This window comes from Alligator mississippiensis, chromosome 2, assembly GCF_030867095.1.
Source record: "Alligator mississippiensis isolate rAllMis1 chromosome 2, rAllMis1, whole genome shotgun sequence".
Classification (NCBI taxonomy): domain Eukaryota; kingdom Metazoa; phylum Chordata; order Crocodylia; family Alligatoridae; genus Alligator; species Alligator mississippiensis.
In genome coordinates, this window is record NC_081825.1 from 105,531,353 (window position 1) to 105,552,408 (window position 21,056).

The following is a 21,056-nucleotide window of genomic DNA, read 5'->3' on the forward strand; positions in this document are numbered from 1 at the left end:
ATTAAGATCGTACAGATAACCTTAATTCTGGCATCTCCTAAATTTTGGCATTTGACTGTCTAATCCTAATAATATTGTTTCAATGTTTGTTCTTGTGCATCATATATTCTGTTCAGGCTTTAAATCACATATATAACTGTGGCATGCTGACAAGGATGGAGCTTGATATTTATAATTCTGACTTCATGCCTGGCTTATGGACTCGTGGACTTCAATGCAGTTGCTTCTGAAACACATTTCTATCAGAAAAGAATCAAGCCAAGCATAGGATCATAGGAAAGTAAGGCTGGAAGTGACCTCATGAGGTCATCTAGTACAATCCTCTGCTCAAGGCAGGATTATCATGCCTGACTAAACCATCCCAGCCAAATGCCTGTCTAACCTGCTCTTGACAGTTTCCAGGCATGGAGATCCTACAACCTCACTATGTAGCCTGTCCAAATGCCTGACTACCCCCATAGTCAGCAAGTTCTTCCTAATCTCCAACTAAACTTCCTCTGCTGTAGTTTAAGGCCAGTGTTCCTAGTCCTGAAGCCATATGTACATACTATATCAACACAGGGATGATAAATGCTATATTATACATGTGTGTTATTTTAACAGTGTTGAAGTTTTTCTTTTGTTATTACTTTTTAGAAAACTTAACTGGATTTGTCAGCATTGTCACTACATGTTGCTATTTGGTAAGTATTAAATTGTATTTTTTCCAAAACAAAATTGCATATATTTTTGTCTACATTCTGTCTTATGTTTTCAGAAACATGCATATTTCAGCCCAATATAAATATATTTCTTTAAATCCTGATTCTCTTCAGTTCATTCTCAAATTTTGGGACTATAAAATAGACAGGAATTTTGAAAGTATATTGTCATACTTGCTTATTTTCTTTCTTATTATATGTTATTCTCTGTCATTAACCTATTGTTTCTTAAGACCAATTTTGTCAAATGTGGGTGATTAAATTTAGGCAACTAAGCCCATATTTAATAGTAAATAAAAGTATCCTGGAGTTCAGTGGCCAATCCCAGAACTGGTTTAGTGGCATTTGGTGGAAACTTGTGGATCCTCCAGGCTTAGTGATGGGTTCCACAGACTCTCCTATCACAGAGGCAGTATCTCCATCTTCTTAACAGATGACATGGGAAGGAATCTCTGCAACATTCTTTGGAGGATTTCTTATTATCCTTATTCTACATGTTTTTTTTCTGCAGATGTAGTAACCTGTTTTACTTTGATTAATGTTCTGTATACCTTAATTTACCACAGCACTAAGATCTCATTTTTCTCTTGGTTATAACAAATGAAATGATCAATAGTACAGCTTGATCAACATGCACCACAGCAGAAGAACAGAAACAACTAGATCTGTTACCAGGTTCTGTTTACTGAAGTGAAGGGGAGAGGGAAGAGGAGAATGATAGGACTGCTTCACTATCAACTGCTCACCAAAAATCAACAGATATTAAGGCCGTGTGCTATCCACACTGATAATTTGTTGTAAGAAGATGGAAACATTCCCACAGCTGGAGTGCTCCAAAAAAGAGCACCTCTTGAAATGAGGTAATATATATATTTTTTAATTTTTTGTTTTGGACCAAAATAGCCAAATTAGCTCTGAATTCTATCAGCTAAGCAGAGCTCAGTCATTCAAGTCCAGTGGTGCTACATGGCAAAGTCATGTGGTACTCAGTCATTCAAGTCCATGTGGTACCATGTAGCAAGTATCCTACCAGACCCTTTAGCTTGAAGCTTCAGATACTCCCAAATCCATGGCAGGCATCCTACATGCAAGCCCCCAAGCCCAGAGGCCTTGGAGTTCAGATGCCCCCTAGTTTCACTTGCCCCTAGCCAAAAAGGCTATAGGAGCAAGCAAGAAGGAGAGCTGGAGAACAATCCCCAATTACCATAAAAATGTGTAGCTAAGATCCTCCCATTGGGAGGCTATAATAGACTCTTGTAGGGGTCCCTGCAGTGCAATGGACAGGTCTCCACCCTCACTCTCAACTACACTAAATGATTCAAGGCTGAGAAGATCTCCCCAGCCAGGTACAGTAAAACCATCTGGGCCAACACCATCACCATGGTGTCATGCAGCATTTCAGTTGTCACACGTGTATGTAAACTGCGGGGCGGAACGGGACATGCAGGTCCTCCAGAACCCCACAGGGCTCCAGCCTCCCTATCCAGAGAGTGAGGCGGACAGTCTGACCACCAGCCTGTCAGACTGTGTAGCTGCTGGGTCCCACTCCCTGTCCTGGCTGGATCCTGGCTCTCCTGCCCCAATTCTCTCTACTTAGATGAGAGAGAGAAAAGAGGTAGAGGAGCCAGGGATGGGAGAGCCAGAATCCTGGCAGCAGGGAGCTGAGATTTCAGCTGTGACTTCTATCCTCCCCCACAACTATGGGAAACAAAAGAAGGGCTAAGTACAGGCAATCAAAAAGCCTGAGGCTGAATTGATTAAATCTTCACAGGTTAGTCTAAGTGGCATAAATTGAACCGACAAACAAGTGACAGACATTCACTTTTGATTGTGGAAATGCAGCCACATGCCTGCAGTGGCTCAGGCCAGAAGCTGGGGGGTGGGCTCTAGAGCATACCTCCCTGCTCTGCTGGAGCAGACAGCCTGGCGTGGGCAAAATACAGCCCATGGGCTGGATCTGGCCTGCAGAAAGACTTTGTCCAGCCTGTAGCGTGTTCCTCCATTCTGCCCGGCCCACATGCCTTTGACCAGTGATGCATCCTGATGCCTCTGGGCACGCAGCAGGGCAGGGGTGGCTATGCAGCTGGATTGCCTTTCCAGGCAGCCCAGGCAGTGATGGCTCCTTCTGGCTGCCAGTGCTACTGGCCCAGCCCAGTGGTACTGGCGGGGACCCGCGCATACAGCCCTGACCCCAGCCCACCCTGTGCCCACTGTGGACTTGGCCTGGTGGAGTGGATCAGTTCCAGACCAGCTGGAACCAGCACACAGCCCCAACCTGGTCTACCCCACACCTGCTCTGTACCACCTGCCTGCGCTGAGCATCAGTAGCAGTGGCAGCCAGGCAGAAAATGCTGCTCAGTGCAGGGGAAAAGTACCCCCCAACAGCTGCTGCCAGGTGCATCTCATTGCAGCTGCCTGGAGCTCGTGCCTGGGCTGTCTTGCCGCTCCTCTCCACTGCTGTCACCACTGCCTCTGGGCTGCCCAGCAGGGCAGCAGTGCAAGCACAGAGTAGCAGCAGAGCAGCCTGGGCATGGGCTCTGGCAGGGCAGCAGCAAGTGGGGGGGTTGCCATTTTTCCTCTGCACTGAGCAGCAGTTTCTGCCCGGCTGCTCAGCACAGGTTGGTGGACCACAGCAAGTGTGGGGCGGGATGGGTTGGGGCTGTGTGCTGGTTCTGCCTGGTCTGGAGCTGGTCTGCTCCACTGGGTCAAGTCTGGTGCGGATGCAGGGTTGGGGCTGTGCGTGCAGTTCCCTGCCAGTACCATGGGGCTGGGGCGAGCAGTGGTGGCAGCCAGAAGCCATTGCCTGGGCTGCCCAGAAAGGCAAGGTGGTGTAGGCCCAGGACTCACTCTGTTTACCAGGGCACCCCTTGGGGTTACCAGAAATAATGACTACAAACTGAAGGAGAATAGATTTAGATTGGACATAAGGAAGAAATTCTTTATGGTAAGGGTTGCCAAAATATGGAATGGGCTTCCAAGGGAGGTGGTGCTTTCCTCTTCCCTGGAGATGTTCAAGTGGAGATTAGACAGGCATCTGGCTGGGGTTACTTAACCCCAGTGCTCTTTCCTGCCTGAAGCAGGGGGTCAGACCCGATGATCTACCAGGTCCCTTCCGACTCTAGAAATCTATGAATCTATGTTGGTGGTGGGCGCTGGCTCTGGGCTGTTGGGGGGTGGGGTGGAGGAAGGGGTGCTGAGTGGCCTGAGGTGGCTCCCCAGAACCGCCTACGTGGCCTGTGGGCAAAAATAATTGCCCACCCCTGGCTTGGGCCAAGGCCTACACAGACTGGCAAGGGGCATTTGTGGGGGGCGTGCAAAGCATCCTGGGATAGTGGGGGATTGTGAGTTAGCTTGAATCTGGAAGGGATCTGGGACAGAAGTTCAGTGAACCGAGTTAACCTAAATCAGCGAAGTCTGGCTGGACATCCATCCAGGCTGGTCTTAAACTGGTGTTGGCTGTTCTCAATGCGCACGGAACTTCTGCTGTGTGACACAGTTGAACCAGTTTTCTGTCACTTGCCCCAGTTTATGTGCCACTTCTGCTGCTAGGTGGCATAGGAGGGGGCAAGGCAGCTGGGCTGTGGGAAGGCAGGGCCGGCCGGCCCCTTCTATCCGGGCCGGCCAGCCCCAGATGTGACTGGCGTCCGGACAGGGGCCGGTCCGTGGCTTCTCGAGCGCGTGCTCGGAGGCGCTGCGGTTTGCTGCGGGACGAGGCGGCGGCCTGCGCTCAGCCGTCCGGCGGCGCCAACCTTGGCTGCAGGCGGGCTGGGCTGGTCCCGGGATCCCCCTGGAAGCGGCCGGCGACAAGCCACCCCGCATGAAATCCACCGCCTTCTCCCCACGCGCGACCGGGGCTGCGCCGAGGAGGACGGGGCGGGGCGGGGGGAGCGCATCGGGGCCGGGCAGGGTGAGGGCAGCGGCGTCACGGGGCCAGTGGGCATGTGCGGAGGGCGCGCAGGGGCCGCACATGCCCACTGGGGCGCGGCGGGGGCGCGAGCATGTGCAGACGCGCGAGGGCAGGCGCGGAGGCCGGGCAGGTTCGGCTGTTCCGCCGGCTGGGCCCCCTCCCCGCCACCCCCGCGGGCGGCTCCTGCCACCGCCACAGCCACAGCCACCGCCGGCAGCGCCTCCCCAGGTAGGGGCACGGGGCCGCCCGGCGTCCCCCCTCCCGGCCAGTCCGCGGGGCGGGCGGGCGGGCTGTCAGGCCGGGGCTGGGGGGGACAGGAGTCTGCCTGCCCGCCCGCTCCCTACATTCAGTTTCGCGTGGGCTGGCTCCGGCCGGGCCGCTGGGGGAGGAGCAGGTTGCCGTAAGCAGCTTTGGTGGCGGGGTCGGCGCTGGCAGCGGCCGCGGGCGCGGGGCGGAGGAGGAGCGGGCAGTGCTTCCCGTCCGCCGCGTCACGCGGAGCCTGGTACGTGCCCCCCCTGCCCGCGCCGACCCCGCGCCCGGCCGCTGTCATTCCGGCGCGCTAGTCCCGGGGGGTGGGGGAGGCGCCTTGGCTGCCCGCACTCACGGTAAGCGTCGGGGAGCTCCCGGAGGGCCTGGGGAGCTGTCAGGGGAAGCGGAGCCTCATGGAGCCGGGTGGGCTCCCCGCGCCCCGCTGCCGCTTCCCTGCCCGCTCTTTGTCTGTGGGAGAGCGGCGGCGGGGTGGGGGCACCGCTCCTTTCCGCGAAGGTGGTTGGGGTAAGGGAGCAGGGAGGTGGCAGTGGCTGTAGGAAAGGGGGGAGGGGGAGGTTGCTGCCTGGCTGCTGCTGCTGAAAGGGCTGGCCTATGCCAAAGGGCACTTTAAAATGCATCTGTCATATTTTGTATTATTATCACTATTAATTTTCTTCTTCTCTTAAGCCTTCTGTTTTCTGGGACGATGTAGTCTGGGATGGTCCTGCTGAGGTGGGGGTTGGATTAGATCAATGGTTCTCAAACCTTTTTTTTCTACAAAGACGCATTTATAAACATCGATGTAAACAACCAGCCCCAACCCAGTGCCCCTCACTGCTGCCCCCAGTGCCATCTGCTGCCCCCAGGCCCCCAGTGTGTGGGACATGGGGGGCTCTTGAGCAGCCCCCGGCAGGCTGGAAGTCTGCCAGCCTGCAAGGGAAAAGCCACAGTTTCCCACAGGTTTTTTTTCTCCTTTAAAGGAGAATCCATTTTTAAAGTTTGTTGTGACCCACTTTTGGATTGCGATGCACAGGTTGAGAAACGCTGGACTAGATGACCTCCTTTGGTCCCTTCCAACCCTCATATTCTCTAATTCTGTTATGTCACATTATTATTATCATTGCCATCACTTTTTATTCCCTCTTCTCTTTCTTAATCCTTTTGTTTCCTATCGTGTCATTGTTATTATTATTATCATTATTGTTATTCCACAAGTGTGACCTGTTTCTGAAATGTTTTCTCATCCCAGCTCTTGCTTCTTTGTGATTCTAATAACACATCTTAGCTCAGTAATGTTGGTGATCACTTTTTGCATCTAGAGATTGGAGTGTCACATAATTGTTTCCTTTATTTTTCCACATTTCAGTGTGGGTGCAACATGCCAACATCACGGCATCTGTCCCTGTGTTTTCAGGGCCAAAGAAGTATCTGAATTTATTTGAAGGTTGATTATTAGAATGCTGTCCTTGTGCTGGTTTCCTGTAAGTCAGGTTTTCCAGATGTACATATCTCCATGCACATCTCAATCCTGACTTCAAGCTATTTGTTTTGGACAAATTAAGGTACTTTCAAAGTTGTACATCAGGCATGTACATCAAGAATTCTAAGTCTGATACTTTGCTATCAGAAACTTACTATATCCTTGAAAGTGGACACGCTGAACATCTGCTTTGACTACTCAACACCCGCCAAAACAGCCAAAAACAAACAAAAAAAAATGACCATTAGATGGCACAGCACTGAGCTTAGTGCATGTTTTGGAAAGATAAGGGCTGCTCCATTAAAGGTCTTTGGAATGGTATCTGAGCAGTTTTGTTTTAGTTCTATCTTTGTTTAGGAGGTTTAAAGAGTTAAAAAGTAATTGTGAAGAGTTCAGCAACGGCTGGTGCTATGTTCAGCCTTGTGCCATCTAATGGTTATTTTTTTGGGGTTGTGTTTGGCTTGTTTGGTGGGTGTTGAATAGTAGTCAAAGCAGGCTTTCTGTGTTTTCACTATCAGGACTATTCTGTGCCATCTACTGGTTATTTTTTGGGGGGTTTGTTTTTGGCCTTTAAGTGTTTCCACTATCAGGGCTATAGTAATTTTTTTTACAGAAAAATATCCGGTCTAGATTTCTTGTTATACGCATGCAACATACATCTTTGGAAGTGCCTTAATTAGTCCAAAATGAATAGCTCAAAATCAGGACTAAGACATGCATGTAGCTTTACTAATATCTGGGAAATCTGACTTTTACAGAAACCAACATAAGGACAGCATTCTAATAAACAAACTTCAAATAAGTTCAGATGTTTCCTTGGTCCTGGAAATGCAGGTATTGATGCTGTGATCTTAGCATTTTATACCACACTGATATGAAGCAATACTAAAAACCAGTATAAAAGGGTGGTGCTACTTTAGAGAGAGCTTAGAGAAGGGAAGTGAGTTTGGATCAGTATGTGGAAGAAATACAGGATGAAACCAAAGTTGTAAAGTTTGGGATTATTTACCTTTAAGAGGGCGTGATAACTGTATTTAAAATAAATATTGTATTCAGATTAAATTAATACTGAAGGTGGAGACGGGAAAGAGGTTGAGACCCTCCCTTGTTGTTAGGGGGCACACAGATCCCCTGATATAGAGGTAGGGAATAAGGATACACAGAACCTTATCCTAGACGCTGGTATGGAAGAGAGGGGCACCGCAAAGCATGTGAGGGAATGGAGGTGTCCAGGGAAGTGGTTATGGGGCTGCACTCTGCCACTCACATGGAGGTCATAGAGGAAGGTTATCCCTAGGCAGGGGAAGATTTGGGGAGTCCCTTAAATGGAGAAGGATAGCAGGATGGCATGCATGAAGTTTATGGAGTGAAAGGGGGGAATACGCTATCCACTTTAAGCTACAGAGTGCACAGAACCTTATAATAGCAAATATTAACAGAAGTTGTTAAAGGGGCATAAACCATTTTATTTTGGAGCTTAGGCCAGCCTTTAATTACTGAGAATTGGGAGGGAAACGTTCTGTGGTCAGGTATCTCATGAGTACCCACTGCAGAGATTTTGCTACTTCTTCTGAAGTACTAGTACTTGCAATTCTTGGTGACAGATGTTGGACTGGAACAGGGGTCTCCCTGATCTGATCCAGTATGGCTATTTCTTGTCTGTAGAAAGACTAACATCTTTCAGTGCTTTCTAAATAGGACTAAGTCTTCCTCCAGGCAAATGTCATCTTGCTTTCTGAATTTTTGGGGGTGCTACTGAGTGTTTCTGAGTGTTCTGCTGAAATCCCCAAATTCTATTGAAAACCAGGAAGCCTTGGACCTAGAAAACTGGCTTAACGAAACAGAAGAATAATCTTCATCTGGGATGCATGCACATCTCTAACAGCCCAGCATCTTAATTTTGGCCTTTCTGCTTCATTTAAAAACAGCTCTATGCATCTCTCGGTTGTCAGTCAAACCAACTACAATTTTAACTTTTCACCCTTTGGAATGCAGACCTGTTTTCATTTATCTTGTCTTACTTTTCTGTTGTCAGTTCTGAACCTTTATGCTAATAAAGATCACGGGATCCCCCATTCATGCTCTTTGTGTTCTTTGTGACATCTCTGAAGACGGCCCTTATAGCTATAAAGACAGGTAGATAAGCATTTAATAACATCAGCTCATCAAAGGGTTAGTGGGAGTCAGGTGTAGAATTTTTTTTTTTTGTACATTGGATTCCATAAGGATGGGCATGTGCTTCTGGAGTCAGAAGGGAGATTGACACCAGACAGTCTCATTCAGGCCACTTATTCCTGCATCTCTACTTCCACCTTCATTGAAGGCCACCTTGAGAGGGGCATTAGTTACTTTGATAGGACCAAACCAACAGAGTAGTCATTTAGGCTTCTTATGGCATGGGGGAAGTGGGGTAGGGGGTGGAGGAGTAAGGCTGGTATGTACCTTTTAATGTAGGCTTTTCTAGTGGATCACATGGTATATTATTGATTGTTAAAACATACCAGGTGTTTAGCCACCAGAGTGGGGTTTCAATACATTCAACAGTAGGCTCCTTGGTCCATGACCAGGGTTCCTATGTAATACTTCAAGCTGGAGGTTTCTGGATAGAGGATCTTGCCCCTTCTCTCAGAAATCAGACCGATCGCTGTATTTGGGGTCAGGAAAGAATTTTACCCTGTGGTCAGATTGGTACGGACTGTAGGGGATTTTGCCTGTCTTTGTAGCAGGGTGTTGCCCTTTTATCTGGAATCTCTTTGTGTGTGTATTTAACAACGTTTTACAGAAGCAAGATGTTGGCTGCCATGGTCTCCCTACTTTACCTGTGGCAGGTTAGGGCATGATGTCTTGCAGTTGTGTAGTTAGATTATGGATTTGTATAGGATGTTTTGGATAGGGATGATTCTGCCTCAGGCAGGGCATTGGACTAGACCTACAGCCCTACATGTCTGATTCTATGATGCATGAAACCAAACAAAAATAATGTACTCTATGTATATGTCATTAGGTAAGCACATCATTTAGCTCCATAACACAACACTGGTTGTACTTTTTTTTGCCTGTTGCTTTTGTTTATAATGTTACTTTATCTACATATCAGTTAAATTCATAAACCACTTGTGTGCGGAGGAGCTATTTGAACCTACTTTATAATTTAACTGTACTGTGCTAAACTGCATAATTAGTAAATTGGATTAGGAGCTGTCCACTTCAAGGCTGCTGTTATGGGTAGAGGGCCCTCTGAGAAACACCAAGAATCATTCCTGGCTCTCCTTTCACAGTTTGAAGTGTTCATTTAAGGCAATCTTTTATGTCTGAAAGGCAGTGGGAGGACAGCCTTTTATATCAGCAGAACCTGCATTGTGAAAAGATGTACATGGTCCCACTATATATTACTGGTTGGAAGCTTCCCAGCTGCCTCACTCTCAGGTACATGCAAGACAGCTATATCCTTGATTTAATTATTTTTTTATGCTGCATTTATTTTGCTGCTATTATGATGACTTAACTACTGAAAAACAGCACAGAGTACTGCAAGGACACAATAAGGATTTTCCAGTGCTTAAATCTTGGTTAAGATTAGCTACCAAGAAAACTGATATCAGAATGAACTCTCACTTTTTATCCAAGTATGGAAGATAACTTATACATTTCATTTTTAATATAATGCCATTTAGGCAAAAAAGCCAACATGGTTGCTCAACCAAGGTAGTTCTGTGAAGAAAATAGATAGAATTACAATGTGAGCCAGTCTCGCTTGCAAGATGTTGAACAACTTCTGTAGAGAGTGCTAAGGGACCCTGAACACCATAGAGATTTTCATGGAGCAGAATTGCAACATGGTCTGGTTTAATTTACCAGTGAGCTGTATTAATTATAATGATATAGGTTCCAGTCCCCACACAGTTAAACGGGTAGATGATCCCTTGGCACTTCATAGAATGCATTCAACAGCTCACTGGCCTATATTGTTGTCCTAACAGGGACTGGCCTATATTGTTGTCTCTGCTGAAGTATCTGCGTATGACTGTTGGGTTTTTTTCACAGCTGGCATTTATATTGGAGCATAGTCCAAGATCTTGGATCAGGTTGATCTCTGTTATAATACATTGATCTGAGTGGAGTTACTTATGAGGATAATTGAGATAAGATTAGGCCCACATGTATCACATTCTAGGAACATGCGTCTTCTCCATTACTGCTAGCTGGTGATGAGTTTTTAATTTGGTTTCGGCTCAAAGTCATCTAAAAGAAGAGATAATGTTAATCTAAAGAAGTAGCCAAAGTTTGCTTCTTGAAGCAATAAACTAATTTTGACAACACCGCACTTATGAATACAGATTGTTTCTGAAGAATTGCTAGTTGTTTAATTCTATGACTGTTTCCTCTTTGGGAAGGCTGGATACAAAATTCTTATCAAACTGGATTTAAGGAATGTGTAGTAATTGGCTTTAGCTTTTTCAAAAGCTAAATGAGTGTTTAGGCAGCTCCTGACTATAGAACTAGTAAGATATGGAACTCTTTTTTTTTTTTTATATATATAAATTTTACTCTTTGCATTCCTATAAAACAGAAAGGTTTCCTCTTATAACAAATGTGTTTGGGGTGGGAGGGGGGGAAACTTTTTGGAGCTGGTCACTTCTCGCTTACAATATTCCTGGCAACATAGCTTAAGGGTGATTCATGTTTAGGAATAGTGTAGCATTTATAAGTGTATTAATTCTGAACAGTGCTGTTTTAGTAGTGTCAAATAAACCTTCTCTTTCATACTTTTCTGGCATATGACATTATCAGTAAACACACATCTGTGTAAGCAGTTCATTATGCAGATTAATGTCACAAATATTGATTAGTCTGATAGAATCACTGGAGTACATGATTTTGGGCATAATTAAAAAAGCACCCTTCAGAAATAAATAGTGAGTGGATCTTTCTATTGTGTCTAGAATTATCTAGCCTCTAATTTGTTATCCGTTTGCCTCTTCCCTCGATCCTTACTAATATTTTGTGGATACCAATAAAGTAAATCAGTGCTCCACTGTTGTAGGACCACCGCTGAGGGGCTTTTCTGCTATTGTCATCTATACCTGAAGTGAAGCTTGTTAATTAATGTTTCTAAAACTTCTGGCCAGTTGACACAAGTGCTCTTACTCTTGCTAGTGTCTCTGCAGCTGCACTAGGTCTGGGAGTGGGAGAATCAGAAAATGCTTCATGTTGTGACAACCTTACTTAAATAACACTTAAATTGATGTAGTCCATGTCAAACCATCCTGTGCCAAATATTTTAATTTTTTTTCCAACTGTCTTGGAAGAAGTAAAAAAACCCAAACAAACTTCTTCTTGTCATGATTTGAAGTGTAATTGCAGCTGAATGCAGTGCATTCATTACTTGTCTTAGTTATCTTAATTGCTATGTAGTAATTTTTAGAAGCGTTGTACTTTTATTCCTAAATGACGGGACTTGACAGTTTGTGTGGTAAACCTGTGTTAGATGTGTCTTTTTAGGGAGGGGTGAACTATTTGGATGGTTTGTAAGATCCATTTTCTGAGGTAGAGAATCTTTGTTTTTATCATGATAGGTGTTTTCTTTTCATAAAGGTATTGATTATTACAGTAACATAAAAGGAGCCTCCCCTCCAGGCCCCCCCCCAAACAAACAAACAAACAAACAAAAAACCAACAAAAGGCTAAATACCCAGTTCTTTGAAGTGATAGAGTTGTCCGTACTGGTTGAGTATTCTAAAGCCATGTCAAAACTAGTGGATCCAACCATTAGACAATCCTATCTGTATACAGATACCCCAAGTAGAACAAAGTCATCCTGGGGGATTCTTGCGGCCTCTGGCATAGATCATGACTAAATTTCCCTGAATCACATTGATTTCCAGCTGCTAGAATTGCCAATGATCACTTTTTGGGATAGTTGCAAGGTGGAGTAAATAGTGTGAAGGCTACTCTATCTTGCACTGGGGTATGGACCAGTGTGAGGTCTTCCCAGAATTAAGGGAATGCCAAAAATTCTAAATATTGCTTTTGTTCACATTTCACCCTGATTTATGCTCAACACAGCTTAGCCAGATCACAGAATTTCAATCTTAGTACTTACTGAAGTCACAGATGATCTTTTTAATATATTCTAGTACCTTGGGAAAAAAACTTTTCTAAAATTGCATGCACTTTTTCTCTCAAAAATTGTTACATTATTTATGGCATATTTTTCATATTATGACATTAGTAGATTGCTTTTTCTTCTGCTATTTAGATAAATACCTAAATTATCCTTAACCAACTTTTTCAGCAGATTAACATTTCCCTCAGCATTAAAAACTGGTTTGGAAATACTTTTATATGACACAATTGAACTACTAACATCACTGTATCTTCTGTCAGATGAAAAGTGTTCACTGGTGCCCTCTTGATGTAGCAGTGTAGTCGACAGCAATATTTACTTCACAGTAAAAATTGCAAGCATTGAATGTAAACATCAGAATGTGTGAAGCTAAAAGAATTCACAATGCTTGTATTTTCCTTTTTTATTATAACTTTCTTTCTCTCGTTGTTATGTTTTTCAGTATCTCCAGTTAATAGTATAATGAAAAAAAAAGAAGACTTCTGGATACATGCTACTTGGATTCTGAACTTAAGCCTTTGATACCATAGGCTTTCAACATTACAGTCTTTGGGATCACTCAATACGTTTCAAAGCCCCTCCAGGGAATGCACCATGACATCAGCAGTGGTTGACACTGGAGGCTCTGGCCTGGAGTTTGACAACAATGGAGTAAAAAACCAGGAGGTTAGAAATCTGTGTTGAACTTTTTTGCCAACTAGCTTCTTATTACTTATATGAAAAGGCAGGGGTTACAGTAACCGTGCTATGTAAGATGGGTTAATAGTCACTGATGGGAGTATTACAAACTCCTTAGAAAGTATTGTAGAAGAGAGGAAGTGGAATGTTGTATTCTGTCTGCTGGACAGTAGGCTGGATTTACAAAATAAAATTCTATATAAAATGCCATTTTAAAATGTTAAGCAGACTTTAGCCTCCAGATACTATAAGGACAATGAAACTAAGTATAAGAGGCTTTTACAAATATCTGACCCCTTATTAACCATATCAAATATGATTAATTAAAAGTGAGAAGGTGTGTTATGGTCATGTCACTTGCAGTAAATAGTGCTTTATAGTGTTCTGAACAAGCCAGGTCTCCAATTGTTATAGATGTACAGTATCACTAAGAATTAGCCCATTTAGGTATGCAATAACATACCTGGATCCTGATCCTGTCAATACCATGTGCCTACCTCCAAATATCTGTGTAGTTCTGGCTTTTTTATTTCAGTGTGGCAACACCTGTGTTTAAACAAAACATGTCTTTGTAGGATAGGTTCAGGGTAACAGGCATTTTAATACAAAGGAAATGGAATGTCTAAGACAGATTAACTTGAAATTTACTGGGTAGGGGAAAAAAGGCCTCTCACATACAAATGCATTTTGCTAGAAAAATATTATGCTCTTTGCCAACATTTTCATAGAAAATTTGGAAGGAATATTGAAACTCTAGTCTTTAAATGGTTCAACTTAACATGAAGGAAGTTACTAGGGGATCCAGGGTATTCTTTAATTTCATGATAAATCTTCTTTATTTTGACTTTTGCTTTAGTGTCCTTACGTTAAACAGTCTCTTTAAGTTTGTTCTACTTTAATGTATAATTATTCTACAACATAAAACAATTAAAAATGGGGGGAGAGATTAATTTAGGTTTTGATGGTGCAATATTTAGGGCTTTTTCTCTCTCTATAGGAAAATGACCCAGTCTCTGAATTCCCAGCAGTGATTGTGGAACCAGTTCCTAGTGCCAGACTAGAACAGGGTTATGCTGCTCAGGTCCTGGTTTATGATGACGAGACTTACCTGATGCAAGATGTAGCAGAGGAACAAGAAATTGAAACCGAAACTGTGGAAACAGGTAGATTTAAAAACAAAATACCTTTTATAGCTTTTCTGCCCTAGCCACCACTCAGGTGGTCACTACTAGCATTCCCAGAGGGACATGACTTTTTCTTTACCTATAGAAAAATATCCCAACCTGGGGCCAAATCTGGTTCCCATTAAAGTCAGTGGGGGCCTTTCATTAATTTCAGCTGGGATAGGTTTGGATTCCTGATATATTTTTCAGTTATTTAACAAGAGCCAAGGTACTAAGACATTGCGGAGCAGTAACTGTTAACTGCTAGGTGCCCTCCTCACTAATGAAATCCTTAGCAATCTGTTAGGTGCCTAGGGTCCCCATACAATGCCTAAGATGGTGTTTCCAGAAGCCAGCTAAGCAGGGAGCTGCTTAAAGTAGCCAGGTGTGATGTAGAGAGAAGAGGCAAGGCTTAGATGCAAAAGTAGTTGACCTAGCTAGAGACAGGTGCCTGTTTATCTGGAGATTCACCTTTTTCTGCTTGGCTCTGTGAACTGTGACATTTCTCCAGGAGTTAAGAACCTAAACCTGGTTTAACTGTCCAGGAAGAAATGAGAGAGTGAATGTCATCCAAGAACACTGAATATCTTAGTGGTTAAGAGGATTTTCCTGATGCATGCAAAGTCAGAGTTTAAATCTCAGCTTTATTTAATAAAGAGCAGGAACTTGAACAAATATGTCAGAACCTAATTGTTAGGCGGTTTGATATTATGAAGGGTGCACTCTCAGTTTGTCTGAACCAGTTCCTCCTTTATAAATAATTGGGCGAGAGTGAGAAATCTGACTTAAGGGCATTCAGCTGATATTGGTCTTAAGTTCAAGTGCCTCCTTCAATAAATATTTAATTATTTATATGAAATAGTATGCTCTTGGTATCAAGATTGAGAGAGACCAGCCCCAGAGTACTTGATAGGCTAATAATTACGTTGCTCACAAGCGCTATGGATAGGCATGGGGATGGATCCAGGGTTGGTGTGACAACACAGTTGCACCTCTCTTTGGCTGCATGCTGCAAGTGTACTGAGCTCTCTCAGCTCAACTATACGTCAGCCCAGATGGAAGCTCTTTATGTTCTGTGAGGTCTGTGAGTTTGCTGCTGTTTGGCATGGGTTCTACTCATAGTCCCTGCTTCTCTTCACTCTTCCACTTCTTCCTTTCCTACCCTAACCCCCAAGTTCAGCAACAGGGGAAAAGAGGGGAGGAGCAGCTGGCAGCAATGCCTTTCGCTCAGCTCCAGAAGGCTCTGTGCTGTTGCTGCTCCTCCTATCCGCTGTTGAACTGGGTGGGGATAGTGGAGGAGAGAGGAGAGTAGACAGCAGCAGGCTCTGGAGCTGCTTGGAAGCAGGGACTCTAGGCAGATTCTGTGCTGTGCCAGTGAGCTCAGATCATATGCAGAGCTCCCAGCTGGAGCTGCTGAGCATCCAGGATAACAGCAAGGGGCCTCATCCCCTTCAGCTACGTAGCATATGCACAATGAGCTCCCTTCACTGTGCATGGGTCCCCGCTCTGAAGTGGGGTATGGCTGCACCCTTTTCGCCGCAATCTTGCATGTGCCCATGGACAGACATTGCGTTTGTGCCGGGAGAAATGTCTGTTCTTTGGCACAAAAAGAAGGCATGTGGCTGTTCAAGGGATATTTTGTAAAGTGAGCTGGCTCTTCCATGGAAAAAGAGAGACCACCTGGAAGATCTCCTTTCTCTCCTGCCAGTTCGAATGGTTGTATGTTTCTTTGGACGCTGGGATACTCCCACTATCCCATAGTCCTTTGCCCCCACCCTTCCAAGCAGGAAGGAGAGTATAGGCTCCTTGATCGCTCACTCAGGGTGATGGGTCAGGGAGCTTTGTGGAGGTCCCTGCTGCTGCCGCTTGAATACACCAGGAGACTTCCTGGACCTTCAGGTATCAGAGTTCACCACTGAACAGGCCCAGGCCAGACCCAGCTCCAGGATGGTTCTAGCAATGGGAGAATGGCCCCCTGCCTTGTGCAGAGCTCTGGATCATGCCAGAGCTGTGCATGGGGTGAAGGGGCATTCTCCCACTAGTAAAATTGTCTTGGAGTTGTGGGATGGTTCCAGATGTTGCTGCATCTGCCTTTCACCCCATGTACAGTTATATGGTAAACTCGAGTTGTGTGCTGGGCAGGAGATAAATAGCTAAAAAAGTCTTGAAGTCATGGGAGGGTTCCAGCCATGGGAGAGTGCTTGTGGGATGGTGGCTCCAGGATGGGTTGAGCCCCACTGGGGTCCTTGCTGATTCCAGAGCAGCAACTGGGGCTGTCAAATGCAGTCATAGTTCTGGGGCTGCAAGTGTAGCCCTGGTTCACCTGTAGATGGAGCAGGGAGCATGCCTCTCTCACCCAAGGTGGCTGTGGGCTGCCCCTTCCTTGCAGCTACCTCCAGGTGATACCCATGTGGCATCAGTTGACAACAGCCTTTCTGCTGTCTGTGCAGTGGAAGCAAAGGATTAGCTTCCTATTGACCCCTGCCTAGAGAGTTCAACTTTGAGGTGACTTCGTTGGTCTATAGTCAGGGGGGCTGGAATGCCTGTATGCTCCCCCTCCTACAGCTTTTTCCAGCGTTGCAGATTTCCCAGAAATTTGCTTCTGGAGTTGAACGGCTGTTCCTAGCCTTGAGCTCTAAGCTGTGGGGAGGTGTCAGTGTTTAGGTATATATTCATGCCCACTTATGGCACCTAAAGGTTATGTACCAAGTCAGTGATGGTTTTAGGAAGTTGATGGCACCGAAATGGTGGACTTGCATCCACAGAGATATTTGGGGTCTAGTTTTAGTCACTTAACAGGCTTTTTAAAGCAGTCTTAAAATGCACAAGAGTGATTCAAACTTTGAGATGATGTTTATGATACCAGAGTACTTAAAGTATAATTAAACATTACTTTAAACCATAGAAGCTTATAAAAATTTATAATGTTAATCTGTGAAAAATACTGTTGTGTCACTTTTAATCTTTTTAATATTGGATCACTATACTTCCAGGATTAAGGTAAGTGTAGGTGTTTCTTCCAAAGAACCTGAATTTTACTAAACCTAAACTTCTAATTTTCCATTGAGAATTCAAGGCACTCTTACACAAAATTCAATCATGCAGAAGAATGTTGTTTTTTACATGCATAAAAATGTGTGTGGAAGTTTAGTCAGTGACTAACAAACACCTGTTTTGAAATACTGGGCCTAAAAAATAGCCTATATTTTTTGCAGTTACACATTTTGTATGCACAGTAAATTGTTAGGATAAAGCATGACTGAATTACAGTTACAAGTTATGGATGCCATTCATTACAGTGTAAAATTTTGTCAACAAAAGAACAAATAGTTTGGAAAAAAAATCATGCACCTTTTAATGTATTAAATCATGCACTTATGAATGTATTGTAATATATTAGGTGTCTGTGGAGAATGTTACCAGCATAAATTTATGCATAAGTAAACTCAAACATTTATTGTGCTGCATTAGCATTTTCCAGATCATTCAGTTTTTCTGTAAAAGTTATTCTTGAATTACTGTTCACAGTAAGAAGGAAGAAGTTGTCTCTTAATCTTGGTACTTGAAAGCAAAATACATACAATGCATAGACTACCCTATAAAATATGTTGTCAGTCTGTTTAGTTGTCACATTTTAAAATATTTGCCTTGACTGTGTATTGAATCTAGTTAAAGTATTACCATTATTTTCATTTTTATTTTAACATTTTGGAAGGAGGTTATGCAAATAACTGACATTTTTTGCTTACATGATGTTACTGAATTGAATTGTATAGTTTTGATGCAGTAATTTCAGGGAAAAGACTAAGGCATAAATTAGAAAAAATGAGTTACAAGAGTGTAGCAGCTGCAGTGGGCAGGGGATGTAAGAGCTTTTCACTTTTCTGTACTTTAATAGTAAAATAGTACTTGATTTTTAGGACGTTTAGTCAGACTTACTTGATCTAAGAGCTACAGTGACTGTTAAAATGACATGAATGGGAAAGTGTGTGTGTGTGTGTTGGGGGTACTTTTTTTCTACCCCACCCAAAAAAAGGGACAGGGAACACGTTTGTTACGCTTTAATATATCTCAACTTGTAATTACTTCTAAACAGTGTAATATCTAGTATACAGTATTGTAATACAATAGGCATACAGAGGCTTGTACAGAAATTTGTAGTGACTTGACGGTGATGGGGAAGAGGTAGGGTTAGACAAAACATCAGTCCCAGGAAGCAGTTGGGTGGAGATGCATATTCATATACATTTTGAACCAAGAAGTTTTGGAAGCACAGACACTGATAACTGGCTTACGGAGTTCAGTACCCAGATGGAGATCTGAACTTACTGGGAAGGAAGTAAGATGGTTACTTTGCCTTGGTGTTTCACCAGACCAAGGAGAAAACCATGCCAGGTAGAGTAGGGGATGAGCACAGTAGGAATAATCACCTTCCTACTATTGCTGTAGAATTAGTGTATGACCATTTAATAAAATTAGACGTATACAAGTCAGCAGGACCAGATGATCTTCATCAGAGAGTGCTGAAAGAGCTGGCTGAAGTCATTGCGGAACCCCTGCCAAAACTCTTCCACAACTCGTGCTCTGGTGAAGTCCCTGAGGACTGGAAGCATTGGTGATGCGTAGGGGGTGCACCCCCTGAAATTGGCCATGCACCCCCTGGAAGTGCCAGCCGCCAAACTGGAATGGCCGGCTGAAGTGCACTTCCGGTTTTGCCGCTAGTGGTTCTGCACTTGGCAATTGGACACTGGGGGCCCTCCTCCCCCCGTTGGCAGTCTGGTGCCCCCCAGACTTGGGAGGTATCAGTCGCCCATGCAATACAATGCTGTGGCTGGTAAAGCAAATCAAACTCTGGCATGTGCCCACCGATGCATCTCAAGCAAAACCAGGGATGTCATCCTCCTGCTTTACTCGGCCCTGGTGAGACCACAGCTGGAGTACTGAGTCCAGTTTTGGGCCCCCCACTTCAGGAGGGATGTGGAAAAGCCTGAGAGAGTCCAGAGGAGAGCCACTTGTATGATCCAAGTCCTGGAGGGCAGGCTGTTCGAGGAGTGGCTGAGGGACTTGGGACTCTTCAGTCTGGAAAAGAGAAGGCTCGGGGGGACTTTGAAACAACCTACAATTATGTAAGAGGGATACATCAGGACCTGGGAGAACAGCTGTACACCAGAGCTCCTCAAGAGATAACAAGGTCTAACAGCTGTAAACTCCAGGAAAGCCGGTTTAGACTAGACATAAGAAAAAAGTTCTTTACGGTGCAAGTGTTTAGGGTCTAGAACAGACTCACCCCAGAGGTGGTGCGAGCACCTACTCTGGACTTTTAAAAAACAGGTAGATGTTTTTATTGCTGGGGTCACTTGATCCCAGCTGACTTTCTGCCTGTAGCGGGAGGGCTGGACTCGATGGTATCATGAGGTCCCTTACAGCCCCTAATGTCCATGAAATATATGAAACTGCAGGCCCTTCCTTACGTTGCAACAGTCTGTGATTTCTTTTGGATTTATCCCCTGGTAGAAACTCCAGTAGGTAAAAATAAATTGTCTTGTGTGAAGACTATAGGATATAGTTTTAAAGCTTTTTATATTGGTAAATAAGAGAGCAGTTAAAATATTCCAAGTAGATATAACAGGTCTCAGTTTTATTTTTTTTTAACACACATTACTTCATTGCCTCTGTCAATGGCTAGGGATTGTGGTTTCCCTCCTGCAGAGATCATCAAGCAGGATGCAGTAGAGGACTTAATGACCTAAATGGTAGTTAACTTCTGGGTATCCCCATCCTTTGTAATTCAAAACCCTGAACTTAGGTACTCAAGCTCCACATATTGCCTGGGAAGAGTTGGGCACCTCAAGATGGAATCTAAACATTCAGTACACTAACAGGGATCAGTCTAAAGCTAATTAGAAATGCTGAGGACTGGGGCATGCCTGAAATCCTGCCCTTCTCTGTCCTAGAGAGCTCTTTAGTCTCCTGTGATTCCATAGCTTAGAATCCTCTTCAAATGCTTCAATTTTCCCTTTAAAAACATGGTGAATGAGAGGGTGGGAAAACTATATATTTAGGAATCTGAGGAATTTGATGAAATAAAATTGATGGTGTGGTATGTGGTGCTATAGACATGTTTGTGGCTCCACATACTGACTGCATGGCCAGGCTCCTCTGGGCATGCCCAGGAAGTTTGGGTACCTCCAGAGTTAGGCGTTAGCTTAATGAGGGCTTCACCAAAAGTTCTCATCTTTGGGTACAAACTTTCTTTTCAAGTCCATTTTTGGATCTGTCTTCTTTACCTGTAAGAACACTTGGCTCTTGTAAATATCACCTTGCAGGCTTCATTATTATGCAGATGAACCAAGCAAGAGCTCTATGCTAAGTGGAGCAGCAGAAAAAAAAATGTCTTCACTGAGGTGATGCAAACTGAAGTTAGTTACTCAGGTTTAAACCAGATGAGAATGAGACGTATCAGAATTGAAGCAGAGGGTCATACTATAGCAGTGATCAACAGAATTCTGTGGGTGTCAGTGGAAGGGTTATTAGGGTACTTAGTTTGAGTGGGTCCCTACAGAAAGACTTGATCCTTCTAGATCTGACCTCATTTGACCAGTCCAACAGGAAACTGCAAAAGAGAGAATGAGAATGTGGCTAAGATAAGATACTAATGTAAAATTAGAACTTTGAAGCACTGTTTAGAAAAAGACAGGATAGGATGAGCCTTCCTCACTGGTAATACAGGCAGTGGGCTGAGAGAGAGAGA

General features: G+C 44.2%; 1 protein-coding gene and 1 long non-coding RNA gene across 6 annotated transcripts in view; one reads left to right on the top strand and one right to left on the bottom strand.

Annotated features, from left to right (window-relative positions):
* The window catches only part of LOC109283673 (uncharacterized), a 51,915-nt gene extending 46,548 nt beyond the window's left edge, over positions 1-5,367 (bottom strand). The window contains exon 1 of the long non-coding RNA XR_002090939.2: positions 5,213-5,367. This is a non-coding gene — a long non-coding RNA (uncharacterized LOC109283673). The remainder of the gene's footprint in view (positions 1-5,212) is intronic.
* ELF2 (E74 like ETS transcription factor 2) overlaps positions 4,727-21,056 on the top strand; it is a 67,582-nt gene continuing 51,252 nt past the window's right edge. For 2 of the 5 annotated variants that reach the window (XM_019489762.2, XM_019489764.2), the window contains exons 1-3: positions 4,727-4,836; positions 12,907-13,130; positions 14,140-14,305. In XM_019489762.2, the coding sequence (XP_019345307.1) occupies positions 13,059-13,130; positions 14,140-14,305 (238 nt within the window). In that variant the 5' untranslated portion in view covers positions 4,727-4,836; positions 12,907-13,058. The other 3 variants (XM_006261712.4, XM_019489763.2, XM_059722051.1) reach the window with 3 other exon arrangements.